This window comes from Lutjanus erythropterus, chromosome 4 (genome assembly GCF_056507025.1).
Source record: "Lutjanus erythropterus isolate fLutEry1 chromosome 4, fLutEry1.hap2, whole genome shotgun sequence".
NCBI lineage: Eukaryota > Metazoa > Chordata > Actinopteri > Lutjaniformes > Lutjanidae > Lutjanus > Lutjanus erythropterus.
The window spans coordinates 5,985,702-6,001,746 of NC_139320.1; the positions used below are offsets into that span (position 1 = coordinate 5,985,702).

Below are 16,045 nucleotides of genomic sequence, written 5' to 3' on the forward strand. Positions count from 1 at the left end.
TTTTAAGTTTGCATCTTAGCGAGAAACAGAATTTCTCTTTCAGGTCTCAAGTAAAAAAGGTTTAGGAAAACCTTGCCTTCTGAGACCCTACGTCCACATATGAAGACAGTACATTTTGGACTTGCTGCACCTTATACTATAGTGGACACTTGTGCCATGTAGTGGGAGCCAAAGCAAAATATACTTATCTGTGACAAGATGGTGGCGATCTCTGTGAAAACAGTCTGCGGTCGAGACCAAGATAAAAGTAGAACAGGTAAAAAATGTCACACACATCTGACAAATTTTATCAATAGTAACAGAAAGATTGCTGAATGCAAGAAAAATGCTTTGGAGTATGGAGCAAAGAAGATACAAAATGGACAAAATTAAAAGGCTTTGAGATGTGTAGTATTGTTTGCAACTTTGTTTTTGCAAAAGCCATGTTCAGTCACTGGAAAATACAGTTTTATACTTTGTTGCACACTGGTGATGTCGGTATGTTACACAGTAAAAATAAACCGACTGTCCTCATACGGGGACGTCATTTTAGTCAAAATCTACTTCCTGTTCAAAGTGTTTAGTTTTTATATTTATCAGGTCCTACTAATCCCAAATAGCTAGGAGAAATAAAAAAAATGCACACTAAACCAGGAGGTTAAGTGGGGAAAAGTGAGGTTTTTACTGTCACGTTTTAAAATGATCATGACTGACTATATTGTTGATCAGTATCCATGATAAAACAGATTTTTATCTTTGACAGTTAACAGAAGCAAAGGAACATGTTTCAGCTCATTTTGACCATCAGATGTCATATGTCTGTCTGTCTGTCTGTGTGTGTGTGTGTGTGTGTGTGTGTGTGTGTGTGTGTGTGTGTGTGTGTGTGAGCAGAGCTCTTGTACGAGGACGTGTTTGCGGTATGGGAGGTGATCTGGGTGGCTCCCAGGATCTCCTCGCAGCACTTTGTCCTCTTCCTGGCCTTGGCCCTGGTCACAGTTTACAGAGAGATCATCATCGACAACAACATGGACTTCACTGACATCATCAAGTTCTTCAATGGTAAGAGACGACCACATTCAGTAAACTGTGTATTTTGTAGACTGCAGATTTCTTACTATCCTGTCATGGTTGTTATACACGAATGAAAACATTCCTGCCAGTGAATCTTGCACACTGGACCTTTAAGAAAAAGCCTTAAGATAAAAGTGAGTTTTAAGAAGAGAGAGAAAAGGTCACTGAGTGGGGTGTTTCACAGTAAAGGCCCGATCACCTTTAGTGACAAGTTGAGGTTTTGGAACCATTAGTGAATGCTAGAGGATTTCCAGCAGCAGTCAGGCTGACAGGGAGTTAACAGATGACTGATATAGACAGGAGTCTGACTGCGCAAGACTTTAAAAATGAGCAGAAAATCATAAAATTGATTCTAAAACTCACACGTAATGAGTGAAGGGCAGTGAAGATTGGTGGTCTACAGCTGATCAGTTTCTCATGAAAATTCCCATGAAAAATAACTGTCTACCCTGATGTATATAGCAAATAAGAGGGGACCCAGAACAGACCTCTGGGGGATCCCACATAAGAGATATCGAGTGTCTCCATATGAGTCTCTATTATGACCCCAAAAACAAGTCTCCCCATCACTGTAAAGGAATCTGTGTGCTTCCAACAAACTAGTTCATCCAACCATGTCTGATGGCAAAAGTGGTTACACATTTCCAAAGTAAGGGTGCTGAAATGTCATCCATTCTTGAGAACCGGGACAAATCATGTCCTACCAACAATTTTCAGGTGAAAGTTAATTCTTTAAGGATATACATATATCTGAAATATATGTAATATTGACTGTTTTGGTTTGCTTTATTTTTTTGGTTTCTAAACTTGCCCTGTGCCAGAAAATAGTCTTGTTCAAGACAAGAATTCACAAATTTAAACAATTTCAAAATGTGTTAAAAGTCTTCAAAATCTAAAACAACATTGGTATAAAAATGTGCTGATTTTCTTTGTTTTGAAATCTGTTTTTTAATGAAAATGTTGGTCCTTTAAAGTTGTGTCACAGATTTCTGTTGACTCTCAGATTTTTACAAAAACATGATTTAAATAGGTATAAAACGCAATGCCTCCCTGTCTCACTTTCTGGTGAAAAAAAAGGCGGGAATACTGCTCAAGTACTGATGATTACTGATAAAAACTGAAACTCTTTTTTTTTTTTTTAATCAATTGAATAATATTGCTATCAGATGTGTCCCAACCATAACATGTCAACTCTGTAGCCCATCTAAATCAAAGAAAAATAAGAATTATGTTTTAAAAATGTGTATTTTGACTGTTCACTGCACCTATTCTATTAAATGAAAAAATGTAACATCAACTCTGTAGGATGTCAACTCTGTCAGATCTTCCATCCTACAGATTTGACATCAATGCTGACTGAGGTGACCTAACTTAGATATTGTCTGCTTGTGTAAACTGTATTATACATGTCTGTATTTCTTTATCTGCCTCTCTAAAAGTGTGTCTGATCCACAGAGATGGCTGAGCGTCATGATGTCCAACATATCTTGAAGATAGCACGTGAGCTGGTGCACAAAGTCCAGTCTCTGATGGACAACAAGTGACTATAGAGGAAGAGGAAGAGGAGGAGGAGGAGGAGGAGGAGGAGTATTCGACCCTACAGGACACTCAGCTCTTCCTCAGAGAGACTGTGTTTCCAGGCCTCCACATCTCCAGAGCAGGTCCGGGGGAGGGTGTCCACCAGGTCGCCTCCCTGCCCAGATGAAGGCCCTGGGAGCGGGGCGGGAGCACCGCGGTGGCGGCGGCCTGTCTCTGGAGCTCCAGCCTCAATCTGTTTACATTTACCTTCACATGGAATGCCCATGGTGTCTGTTCAGACATGTGGATTTGTCTGCATGCTTGTGAGTTTGATCACACTGTGAACGCATTCTTGGGTCTCCCCAGTCCTACAGAGCTTGTGTGCGTGCATGAAAACACTCACACACACACACACACATTCTCACACACACACACACACACACACTCCAAAACAACATTGGCTCTATGAATACTGCAGTTTTTTCGAGTGTCTCCCTTTTCCTGACTCTGAAGCAGAACATGTTGGATGCCTGTCAGGAGGGCTGAAGCGATGACAGTGTTTGACAGACGTGTCCCTCCCTGCATTCCCAGCGGAGGACACCAGAGTGTGGGAGGAGCAGAAGACTTAGCCACGAAGAAGTTTTCATTAGTGACCAAATGGACTGTGCCAACTACCTTTTCATGAGTGTTTTCTACAAGCATGTGTCTTTTTATCCCCCCTTTTTTTCTTTTTGTCCAAGAGTTCATAATCACACAAATGTTGCCTTTATCAGTAACAGCCCAAGGTACTTAGTTGCACTTTTTGAGAGGGTTTGTTTCCTTCATGGTGCCTGTGAAGGCCTCGTCAAGAGTCGGTGTGGGCCGGAGGTGCCAGATGAGGCCAAACTGTTGAGAAAGTGAAGAGAGAGTGAATTGCAGCCAACTTTCCTGAGCATGTTAGTCAGTCGTTAAAAGCATGTTTAATCCTTGTTCAAAGTCAGAGGAAACACAGCAGCAGAGCACAAACGTGAGAACAAAAGCACACAAGTCTTTCTTCTTAATTTTCACAGAAAACTTTGCCCATCATTATGTTGTAGTAGCAGGACTTTGATTCAGGGCCATAGCTGCCACTGGGGACGCTGAGTTCATGGTCTCTGGGAATATTTGTGGGAACTGGGTGCATTTAATGACTGAAGGAGCAACTGACATTACCTTGCAAAGTATCTCTGCAAAGATGTTTTCGCTCTTCTCCCAAACGGCTTAGATCTGACTGGTTAAAGTTAGCCTGTGTTAGATGTGACAGACAGGTGGTTCATTCTGTCACCTGCCAAGTGTTTTTTGTAAATGCCTGCCCTTTTCCAAACACTTTCTAAGGACAACTTCCCAGATGGTTCTGTGTAAAAAACCATCTGACGTGTCAGGCTAGAATTGACCTTCTGTGAGGCTTTTAATAACCCGTATTAACATGCATCATGGGTGATTCGATCATAAGTGGACACCTCTGAGTGCGTCACTTCCCACCTGGTATTACACTGCGTCTCCACGTGTCTCCAGAGACCACTTCTGATCAGACGGTAACAAAGAGTAAAAAGAATACGTTTATGAGTTCTGAGATTGAAGTCCTGCTTTCAGAGCAGTCATTTTAACAGTTTGAGCAGTGGAATTAAATGACCTCCTAACGGTAAATGTGAAAATCAAGTGCTGTTAATGCTGTGTTACCTGAGGGTCAGACTGTCACTAAAAATTATATGAAAATTACCTTTAAAAAAAAAAAAAAAGAAAATCTTGCATGATTGATTTATTTTTCAAACTCAAAATGTCTTCAAATTAATGAAATACACAGTCATTAGTGAAAAACTTTGGATACCAGCAGACTGACTGCACATGTCTCTGTGAGTGGTCTGGACCTCGCAAATTGTGTTCGTACCTCTGAGAAAATTCAAAAAGAAAGAAAGAAATGTAATGTGTAACATTTGCTTAATTTACAAGAAGGCACAAACAATTTTGAAATTGTTGCTGACAGTGTTTCACAAAGTTCATTAAGTTACCCTACAAGTCATAAAATTACACAGTTTTCAAGGGAAGTCTGGGGACTTTCTCCACAGGCGACTAAGAAGTATTGGTTACAGTTTACTGTCAATAAAATGCTGTATTCTTTCATAGATTTAATATGGATGATGAAATCAATTGAAACAGTGTGTCCAAACAGCGGTCACACTTTAGAAGTCGCCACTAGTGAAGACATGCCACGACTTTCAGTGTTTTTCACAGGGAAAAAAACAACTTAATGTGTTTAAGTTAATGCTGAATTTACAAGAAGGCATGAATGATCGAGAATTTGCCATAGCTGTTTTGCAAAGTTTATATGTTTCTCCTTAATCAACAACTCTCAAGATAGCGCAGTTTTTTTTAAGGGAGTCTTGTTTGTGTTCAAACATCCAGTCCTTATTTTTGCAGGTAAGGGAATCGATACATGTCATTGATATTACAGTGAATCAAATGGAAATCAGACAGCTGTTTGATGTGGACTTACAGGACAGCAGTTTAGTGGGTGGTCCTTCAATGTGGCCCAGGACCCTCCTGAAAAAAATGTGGTCTGTTCCATCAGATCTCAAAATAACCCTACACCTGTACTTGAAGCTGTCCACCTCTGATTGGATCAGCCAGGATGCACGTTAATGAACAGGCTCCACGATTATACACATATTACATGTCAGGTTTTTAAAGCATGGTATTTTCTAAATAAATGTTTTAATATGTGACTATTTTTAGGCAATTTCTAACATTTAAATCAGTGGATTTAGTATCATCCAACACCTTTCAGACCATTATGTGGAGAGATACAAATTTACAACCTTTAAACATAAAAAGTTAAATGAATAAATACAAAGTTCTTTCTATTTTATTTTCAGAGGTGGATTAATACACATTTAGTGCTTGATATTTGCAGCATCCTTAAGCAGGATGGTGTTTAGCCTCTGACATACTTTGGGTGTTCTGCAGACAGCTGTGGGTTTGTCGAGCGTGTGAGTTGTGTTAATGTAGGTAGTTGTGGATCTCCTTGCACAGCCGCTCTTCAAAACAGGCATCATTTTGTCATTTTGTTACCTGAAACGTGCTCAGTCTTTGGCTGCTTCCCACTGGTGTAGTCATTGCTCTGCTGGCTGCATGTACGATCTGTACACTTGTGAATTTTTTGCTGCATCTGCTAACACTGAGGGGGCGGGGTTAATAGTGCAGTCGCCACGGGGCAATCGAGATGTTATGGCCTTACTTTTGGGGAGCTGTCATGTTGTCCATCTTTATATATGTCAAACTCAACAATACTTGTTGGTAGCATAAAGATGGCAAAAGCACACACATTCTTTACCCAAGTATAAGTACAGATAGTTGTATAAAAGTATGAGTTTTTTACTTAAGTAAAAGTGAAAGTTCAGGCTCTGAAATGTACTCAGTATAGCATAAAAGTAAAAAGTCCCCATCTGACGGATGCTTCTACAGACTGTTTCTGTGCAAAGCCAACTGACCCTCACCTTTTCTTTCTGGTCTGTTTTGTGGTGTTATGTTGTTTATGTTGTTTTTCTATTGTTATGTCTTTTACATCTTCTTATGACTTTTTCATGTTTTTCATCTTATTCTGTATTTTTTTTTCTTTTGTTATGCTTTCTTTGTCTTGTTAAGTCTTGTCTCGTTATTTTTCGTCTTGTTTCATTTTTGTCTTGTTGCATCATTTTTTTTAAAATCTTAATAACACCTTTACTTCTTTTTCTGTCATTTTTTTTTTGTCATTTTTCATGTCTTGTTACGTCTTTTGCCTCATTTTTCTTGTGGCTACATCTATTGTGCATGATAGGCACTACAGGACACATTATTGTTCCATCCATTTAGATTGAAATCACTCTTTATGTTGGGAAGCTGTTGCACAGTGATCCAGAATAAAACAAATTGATAATTCTCCTCAAACGCATTAAAACTAAAGTAACAAGTCTGTTTTTTAAAATATAAGGAGTAGAATGAACACATATTTGTGTTAAAATGGGAGTAAATGTCAAAATTTGTCAGAAAAATCAACACTCAAGTAAAGTACAGATATCTGAAAACTCATTCATAGTTTGTGTGTGCACATTATTTGTTGACAATAAGAGAAATGTAACCTACTGCAGCCTTATCCTTTAAATGAATCCATGTTTCCTTTGGAACTGGAGTCAAACATGCTCACTGACTGTTACAGCAGCACTGTCAGGAAAACTGGCTGCAATTGTCCGTGCTGAGCCTGATTCTCCTCCTGCCTGAAGTCCAGCCTCTGAGAATAAAAGTGTGCTGGGACCGGGCTGCTCTAAATAACACGTGTGGTCGCAGGTTCTGAGAAGAAGCTGCTCTTAATGCCAAACTTTCTCCAGTGTTCAGCGCGTCAGTATTCTGCTGGTCTTGGCTTCACAGTAACAGCACAGAGTATGTTCATGTTTGTATCTGAAAGGGAAATTTTTGATACTGTTTCCAATCTGCCCGCATCAGTGTGACCCCCGCCTCCTTCAAACTCGGCTGCATATGATTGGTCATCCAGCGCGGACCTGCACCTGTGATTCAAGTGCCAAGAGTCTTCCCCAATCCTGAAGTGTACTGTAGTCATCCGGCTCTCTGATTCGCTAGTTTGACCCCAGGAATGGGCAGTGGTGTGGATGTACCTCGCTATGGCCCCCCCTCCACCTCCCACCCTGCTGCCACGGCGACGGAGGAGGCTCAGCAGGGGGAATCCAGGGCCCATAGCAGAGCTTTTTCTTCCAATCAGGACATCGTGTACCAAAGCCTTGAAACAGCCCCCTCTGTGGCATGACGACAATGTGCAATTTCATACTGCATCTTGAAGACTGACTGTTTAGTATGTGTGTAAAATATTTTTGAAAATGGTGATCTTGGATTCTTTAACTACTGTGCAATTTCTGTCGTTTGAGAAAACCCATCAAAGTCTATATTGCTGTAAATACAAACGGAAAGCCCAATATTTCTATGAAGACAGTCAGAACATATATAACTTATTTTGAGATCTATTTTTTATGTTGGTTTTAGCAGCACTAGTTGGAGGTGTATACTGTGCAGAAATGCAGAATGTGTGCAGACTATGTTACACGTTGACTGTTAAGTGTTCTTTCTCAATGTTGTGCACTGACTTCAAGATTTCAAATTTCTATTTATTTAGAGAGCCAATGATTGCATTGCTGAATATGTATTGGTAAGGATGTATCATTTGCCTTGAATGTAATGTATTATTAAATAAGAGGTTGTTCATTAGTGGGCTGCTCTCTTTCCTTTGGACTCTTGATGCTACAGAGAAAAGAATAATCTTTCAATAAGTTATGTGTTTCTACTCTGTTAATACTTCATACATGCAAACTAGTTGCTTCTTTGTGAAATTTACCGTTTTGAATCAAAATATGTCTTCTTTTCCTTCTTAAACATGGTACAACGGACAATAGGTGAGTCTCCTTTGCTGCCGACTATGTAATTTGCTGTTTAACTAACTTAACGTTAGCTAACTAGTTGCTAAAGTAATGTTGACCTGTCAAATCAAGTTGAAGGGCGTCCTAACGTAACCTATCAAATCTTTCCCAACCTGTTTACAATAGAAAGCATGCTAGTGTGTTAGCACATCAGCTCATGTTAACTACAGTGAATTATGTATTAACTCACAATGTTAACTATACAGTTCAGAATAAGTTTGTTGAGTTAATCTGCATTGTTATCCCATTTTAACCTCCATCATTGTCAAAAGTTATGGGGGAATAAGCAAGAATCCTGCATTTAAATTTCTACATAAAGTACTAAAGAAAAAAATACTAAACTTAAGTAAAGTAACTTAACTTTTACTGTAGTACCCCACTGAGTACTTTTTAACTTCAGTACTAAGATAAAAGTAAGGAAAACTAAAGATTTATCTCATTATAGAGTTTAACATAAAATTCCTTGAACACCAAATTCCAAAAAACTTGATTTTTTTTCCGATAAGGCAGATCACTTCATCTGCCCCCTGAGGTCAGACTTGATCCATTTTTCCTGAAATTTCCTTTTGTACTCAATTGCACAGTTTTTTTCAGTGTTGGCTTTTCCATCTCACTTTACATACATGTTAAATTCCAAAGTTGTTCTCTGCACCAGGCTGTGGGTGTGATCCTTATGAGGCTCAGTAAATTTTGTAGACGCTCCTCTTTCTAGTAAACTGATAGGGACGCTGCATTGTAGTGTGCTGCTTACACCACCAGGGGTCAGTCTGCACGGCAGTGCAGCTGAGCAGGCAAACATGGCTTCCAGAAGAAGAAGTGGGAACGTGACGTCTGTTCTGGATTATGTTGTATTCAGCCCAGATGATAAAGGTAAGCTAACAAACATGTAGACTACTGACTGGTCACAGTAACGTTTCACTGAGTAGAGGGAAAGGTGAGTAGGGGAGGTGTTATTCTGGCTGAATACGTTCAGAATGTGCAGAGACAGTGCTGGAAATTTACAGTTTAGGTTTGTCAGTGAATAAAAGCTACATGTTGCAGTGGAGTACAGTGTAGCAGAGTTTTACACAATGTCATAGTAATGTTAAGTGCGCCTGCACTCAGTAAAGGTGGACGTTACTATGCTGAATGAAATAATGAAATATAGCAATATGTGGATTGTATAATTTATTGTGTGAGTACTGTAGTGAGGCTTTAAAAAGTTTTACATGGCTCATGCATCAAAATAAATGTTTTTATTCTTCTGTGCTTGTTGTTTAAGTTTATTGCACAAATGCCACATTATGTTTTCCTTTCTCCGTGAAGGACACGTCTTCATTATTATTTGACAATGTTATTAAGCACTATGCAGACTAGTTCATTACTTACTTTTCCAGTGTTGGGAGACTAGATCCAAACACAAAGTAATTCAAAAGTCTGTAAGGAACTTGTTCATTCACATATTGAATGAACATATTTTTCACTTCATCTAGGCCGGTGTTTCCCAACCGTGGTCCTCAGAGCTCACAGACCACCATGTTTCAGGCCATTTTCACACCTGTAGTTCGGTTTATTTGGGCCAGACCAAAAGAAAAAAAAGAAACATTGTTGCGTTTTAGTCCTGGTCCGGTTCCTGTTCACATTTACTTTTTAAATATGAACCAAGAAGAGGAAACATGCAGTTTTACAGACTGACAGGTAAATCCTTGATTGGACAGTTTTGGTGATTGTCATCCTGCATCATCATTGCATCATCAGGACCCACATGGGAAAATCTGATTCTGGCTGACAGAAGTTCGCGCAGCACTTTAATACATCAGATGTGTGTATTTAAGCTCACAAAAAAAAAACAACCAGCAAATTGTGGCATGTTATGAATAATGACTGACAGAAATAGGATGAAAAGAAGGCATCTGTAGCTTACAGGACACTGTGCACCTGTGTGCACCTCGTTGACCTGCTGTGGCTCGTATGTGCATAATGTCCACATAGAGACAGTACGCTGCAGCGCTGCATCTGACAACACAACTGTAGATCTTTATATATTGAATATACAGAGGTTTCGAGAGGAGAAGAAAAGAATAAGAAGAAAGCATTGGTTTTTTTGTTTTTTCCCATTCAGACAGAGAGAAAGAAGGGGAGGTGGAGGTGGACAGCGCATCCGCCCTTCACCCGACTTTTTCATGTGTGTCATACAGTTGTATTACTGTGGGATCGCTGTCACACACTTTTTAATCAGACAAAGCACACAAAGTAGGATATAAGCACAGCAGTTTGAATAGCTTTTGGCCTGTTAACTGGAGAAAACAGGTGCGCTTAGGTATTTGCCTCAATATAGGTCATGTCTTATCAATCATATGATCGCCCCCTCAACACATTTAACGGTCAACTGATGGATTTAACTTTTGAAGTCATGCCAAAATCACATCTTTTATTATAAAATCCTGTGTTTGGTTCGTTTGCTTTCACATCACAAACCAACTGCACCAGAGTTTGTTTGGAACCACACCGAGACCCACCTTTTCAAGTGGACTCTGTCCGGTTCTTTGGTCCACACCAAGCTTTCACACCAGCACGAATGAACCGCACCAAACAGGCAAATGGACCACGGTCTGTTTTAACCAGACCAAACAAGGCCACTGTGAAAACGTCTTTAGATGTTTCCCTGCTCCAACACACCTGATTCAAATGATCAGCTCATCATCAAGCCTCTGCAGAAGCCTGAATACAACCTGGGCCCCGTTTCCCAGAGCCTTCATAGCGCTACGTGCGTCATAAATTGTAATTTAAGGTCTCCCGGGCTGTTTCCCAACTGGGAGACCTTAAGATACAACTTACAACGCACGTAGCGCTACGAAGGCTCTGGAAAATGGGGCCCTGATCATTTGAATCAGGTGTGCTGGAGCAGAGAAACATCTAAAACATGCAGGGCAGTGTGCCTTGAGGACCAGGGTGGGGAAACACTGATCTAGGCTACGTCTACAGGACTCGAAATGTATATAATAATCACAATAATAACCATAGTAATAATAGAGGTCCTCTTGTATTTATATAGCATTTTTCATGGCACAAAGCAATTAAGGTGTGCTACTTATACCAGGCTGGACATGCAGTCTGCCAAAATATGTATCCCCTGTCTGTAAAGCCCAGTCTTTACCATACCATCAAGTGTTTTATTTATATACCATGCTATCTCACCTGGAGAAACCTGAGAGGTGAGTGACAACCATGACACTGAGTGACATTTGGAATCTCAGATGAAATTCCAGGTGAAGCTCAAAGCTTCAAGATCCCTGGATTTATGCTTTGCCAGAACCCATTGGGGTGAAACACCACAGCTGTCTGTGGACACGTGATTACCTCCCCTCTAATTAAACATGAAATCCTTGTGTTATAATAGATTTCTCAGCCATTTAAACTGGTGGGAATGGACCTCATTGGGAAACTCACGGAAACAAAGAATGGACATCAGTACATTTGTGTGATGATCAATTACGTCATGAAGTGGCCAGAGGCTTATCCAATGAGGTCAGAGTCTGCAAAGGAAGTGACAGCATGTATAGTCAAATTCATCCATCAATTTGAGGCCCTTAAAAAGATTCTGACAGACCAGGGGAAAGAATTTGTTAATTCTATGAGTATATCAGTCTTTGGCAGATATTGTGTGATGCTGATATTTGAAATATTACTTTTGCTCTGTTATCATTGTTGTGTTTTAATTCCAATAGCATCTTATTTGTGTTCTGAGGTCTTATCAGCATTTTCTGGTAATATTTTTATGACTGCTGTATTATATCTTACATGCAATGGTTTGCTTATCACCACAAACCCCTCCACCCTGTGTACTAGTGATCAGTGTATTTCTTAAAACAATTTTCTCTTATGATTGCATCAAACTGCATTTGTATTGGCACAATACAAACGTGAGTCCTCTATGATACTCTTTAAAACACCACATTGAACTTGGTGCTTATGCACATGTGTTTTCTTTCAGGATGTACCTGTCCACTGAAAGGGCATATGGAGACATTTTGTTAAAAAAAATATTCTGATCATAAATATCAACTGCCTTTATTCTCAGAGCCCTGAGTAAAGTTGCCAAAGATCACCCGGACACATGGGACGAATATTTGCATGTGGTGATGTTTGGTCTGAGAACAAAAAGCAGATGACAACAAAATACTCATCATGCTACCTGATGTTCAGCAGAGAGAGAAGGTCATTATTATTATATGTATGTCTGTATGTATGTATTTATCACTCATGTCAGTCAAGGTCAGTCATGGTTTGTCTGTCTGTCTGTCTGTCTGTCTGTCTGTCTGTCTATATTTTACATAAGGATGACAGATGTAGTAAGATTTTGATTGTAATAACAAGTAATGTGTTTTTGCCCAAGGCTTGATGGCAGTGTGGAGGACATAGTGGGGCAGGAGGAGCTGGCAGCAAGGACTCACAGCTGCAGCAACAGCTGATGGACCTTGTTAAGGAAAATCTAGACAAAGCTCAAGGAAAATTAAAGGGCAAAACACTATCAAAGGTCCACACACAAACCTTTAAAGTTGGGGACGGGGTATGGTGGCAAAATATGCCAACAGAGGAAGGGGGTGGGGCGGTGGGGGGGTGGAGGGCCTTTCACCATAAAGAGTGGCCGCTAACTGCCACTTGAATTTTACACAGATTCACTAAATGTTTTTATTATTATACTGACTGTTATATTGCTTTTTGCAGATGTACAGGACAGACTGTCCATGTCCTCCTGTCCAAAATTGAAAATTACAAATTATTTTACTGGGACATTTATCACCTTGGTCCCAACATGGAGTCGGAAAGTGAGGTACAGTGATCTTATTTAAACATAATGTACATTTACATTTTAATACATATGTTGGTTTAACAGTTTTTAAGTCAGCTATGGAGCTGTCAATGTATTTTTCTTGAAAACAATATCATAATCTGTTGTTTAAGTTTTCTTCACAGGCAATCAATGCATATTCGACCATTTTGGTGCATCAGCACAATCAGTAGCATACTGATTTATCGATTCTTGTACTATCTCCTGGGCAGCAAAGGCCTAGACACGGTTGAAGAGGTCTTCTTGTCCCTCTTCTTAATCCTAAACTCATCCTTGATGGGAGGAACATCCTTGTCCCACTACCGACCCTACAGACTGGAGTATGGTCCATAATCCACTGCTGCAGGTATAGCATTTAGCAGAGCCACCCATTCATGCAAATAGGCACCACATGCACTGGGGATTGATAGGAGGAGGATACTAATCCCTGACTTGGCAGTGAGTTTAAAGATTTTTTTTTTCCGCAGGTGCTGAGGCAGAGCCTTGAGAGGAAAAACCATTGGTGAAACCCATTAGAGAGTGAAACACACACAAAATAGAACTGATCATTTGGATGTTTTCCTAAATCAGTGTCAAAAATATATCATGGTTTTTGTTATACATACAAGCATATGAGTCCTGGTAGCATTGATCCCAGAAAAATAAATTACTTTTGTCTGTGACAGAATTGCAATATAGTATATTTTATTAATATTATTATTGTCTTCTTCAGGGCATTCATGAGAAACAAGGGGTGCAATGTTCTCAGATGGACGTGACACACTCCCACATCCCAAACAAAAGGACGGTACCTCATGTGGAATATTTGCCTTGAAGGTATGTTTAGTATTCAGAGCAGTGTCCTCAGCCTCACATTAAAGCCTGTTTTTGCAAAAAAACAAAAAAACTTAGTGCATCTGAAATAAATGGCCAATGACTGTATCTGCAGTGCATTAGGGGTTTTCTATTAATTGAACAGTAGTAGATTTGAACACAGCTGGAAAAAGCTGGAAAAAGCAGTCAGTGAATACATTGTGTTCATCCTTTTCCACAACAGTTTGCAGTTTGAGTCAGAACAGCACCTGTATCATCAAACTCTTTTCCCCAGAGAAATCAGAGCTAAAATATTACCACTGGCTGACAGACAGGAACATAACAGGATATAGAACGGATAGCCTCGTCAATACTACTACAAAAATAAATTATCTGTATACAGATTATTTAACTCATACCTTTTTAATGACTGTTTCATTGGTTCCTGATATAGTAGGCTAGTTTTTCAGGTCCCTGTATTTCAAACTAAATCCTTGCTGCTGGTGTACAACAATGGATTAATGCTAGAAAAATACTTTTTCTCAATTAAACACAGAAAATTACATGCCATTTAATGTGGTTAAAGCAGGAAAGTCAGTAATTGTATTGATCTATGAATGATTTTTACAGTATCTGTGGTCACAGCTGCTTTATATTGTATCACAAGCTTCTCCTGCTGTCCAGGAAGTCTCTGCAGCAGACAGCAGGACTGATATACTGATAAACCAAAGCATCAGAGCCTTTTCATTAAATCACCTGAAAACAACATCAGGTTACTACAGTCTCTCCATATATACCAATGCACACATCAGACTGGTCAGTTTTAACTCATTATTATGGTTTCTTGTGAAAGAGTCCTGTTTCCAGGGCTCATGATGGTGGCCTCCTTTCTAACTTTCTAGCAGGTCATGTTTTGCCCTTTGCATGTTGTGCTGCTGCACATACAAAAAAACAAAACAGAAGATGAGCATATAGATGCACAGTCCATTTACCTAAGACCTGCCACCTCACACTGAGCATTTATTATTCAATTTTTTAACTGAGGATGAAAAATATTTAACTGGGTGTGCAATGCATGCTTTTGTACCCTCGTAGAACCAGGCCTGCTCAAATTACTATGACTGTTGTTCAGTTAAATTGGATTTGGATTGGAACCTCTTAAAATGTCTTTTTCAGTTTGCAGGACAACTCTTGAAGGAGGAGGCAATCGGTACTTCTGCGACAAAAAAGTCCATTAACAAACACAGGCTGCAAATTTCTGTCACTCTCCTCCTAGAGACAGGTAAGTAATTAGCTATCAGGGGATGTTTTAGCAATTCAAATGACTGTCCTTACAATTACTGTAAAAACATACTATCCAGTTATCATGATTCTTCGATAGTTCAATAATAGTTCAATATTCATCCAATATTGACTACTTGCATTCACAACAAGAGAATATGGATGCATGCTTTTTTTCTTCTCTTTTTTTCACAGATGACGGACCCATGTCACTTCTGTGGGCAAGAGGAGCATGAAACAGACATCAGTTGGGTAACTAAATCAACAACCGCAATTAACAATATGAAATGAAATGTGTTCTGTTAATAATTCCCTTGTAGATTGATGCTGGGTTGTTCCATTCTATCAAGAACTAACTAACATTTTAATTTTATTTAACCTCCACACGAAATATGTTAAAAAAGACACAAGAACAAGAATTAAAACGTGCAGCTTCTCACTAGGACATCTTATTTTAAACACAAATTCTTTGTTTTCCACATTCAGTGTGACATGTGTTTGCGGTGGTTCCACCATATGTGTGTAGAAGTCCCACCAGCAGAAGAGGTATTTCAGTGTCCTGCTTGTGTATAGTTACACATGTATCCACATGTACATGTGTTCTCACACACAGAGAGAGATATAAGTATAGGGAGTGGTACTGAGTCACACCAATGAAGAAGGAACTCTAGTGAAAACCTGTGAGTCTGTGAAACACAACAATGTGAATAAAAGTACCATTTTGTTGAATTGTTAAAACTTCTGGTTTCTGAGAATGAACATCGGCACAGAATGAAATACTTGATGGTAGGGGATCATCTGTACATCATAGAGAGAGGGAGGCAGTAGGGAGGAACAAAGAGTACAAAGTATCTGTAAAACAAAACACTTGATGTTATGGTAAAGACTGGGCTTTATAGATGGGGGATAAGGATGTAAGGATGTAAGCAGGAATATAATATTGTTTGCAGTGGTGCATGCAGTCTAATATACATTTTGAGTCCTGTAGACATAGCCTAGATCAGTGTTTCCCCACCCTGGTTCTCAAGACACACTGCCCTGCATGTTTTATGTGTTTCCCTGCTCCAGCACACCTGATTCACATGATCAGGCTTCT

The 16,045-nt window shown here is 39.5% G+C and overlaps 1 protein-coding gene and 1 long non-coding RNA gene across 3 annotated transcripts in view; both read left to right on the top strand.

Annotated features, from left to right (window-relative positions):
- The window catches only part of sgsm2 (small G protein signaling modulator 2), a 148,015-nt gene extending 145,389 nt beyond the window's left edge, over positions 1-2,626 (top strand). For both annotated transcript variants that reach the window (XM_084716822.1, XM_084716821.1), the window contains 2 exons: positions 871-1,038; positions 2,506-2,626. In XM_084716822.1, coding sequence (XP_084572948.1) covers positions 871-1,038; positions 2,506-2,594 — 257 coding nt within the window. In that variant the 3' untranslated portion in view covers positions 2,595-2,626. The remainder of the gene's footprint in view (positions 1-870; positions 1,039-2,505) is intronic.
- Positions 2,627-13,231: 10,605 nt separating this feature from the next.
- On the top strand, positions 13,232-15,300 carry LOC146327399 (uncharacterized). Its single transcript, XR_014769934.1, has 3 exons — positions 13,232-13,692; positions 14,845-14,950; positions 15,145-15,300. It is a non-coding gene; the product is annotated as an uncharacterized LOC146327399 (long non-coding RNA).
- Positions 15,301-16,045: the final 745 nt, after the last annotated feature.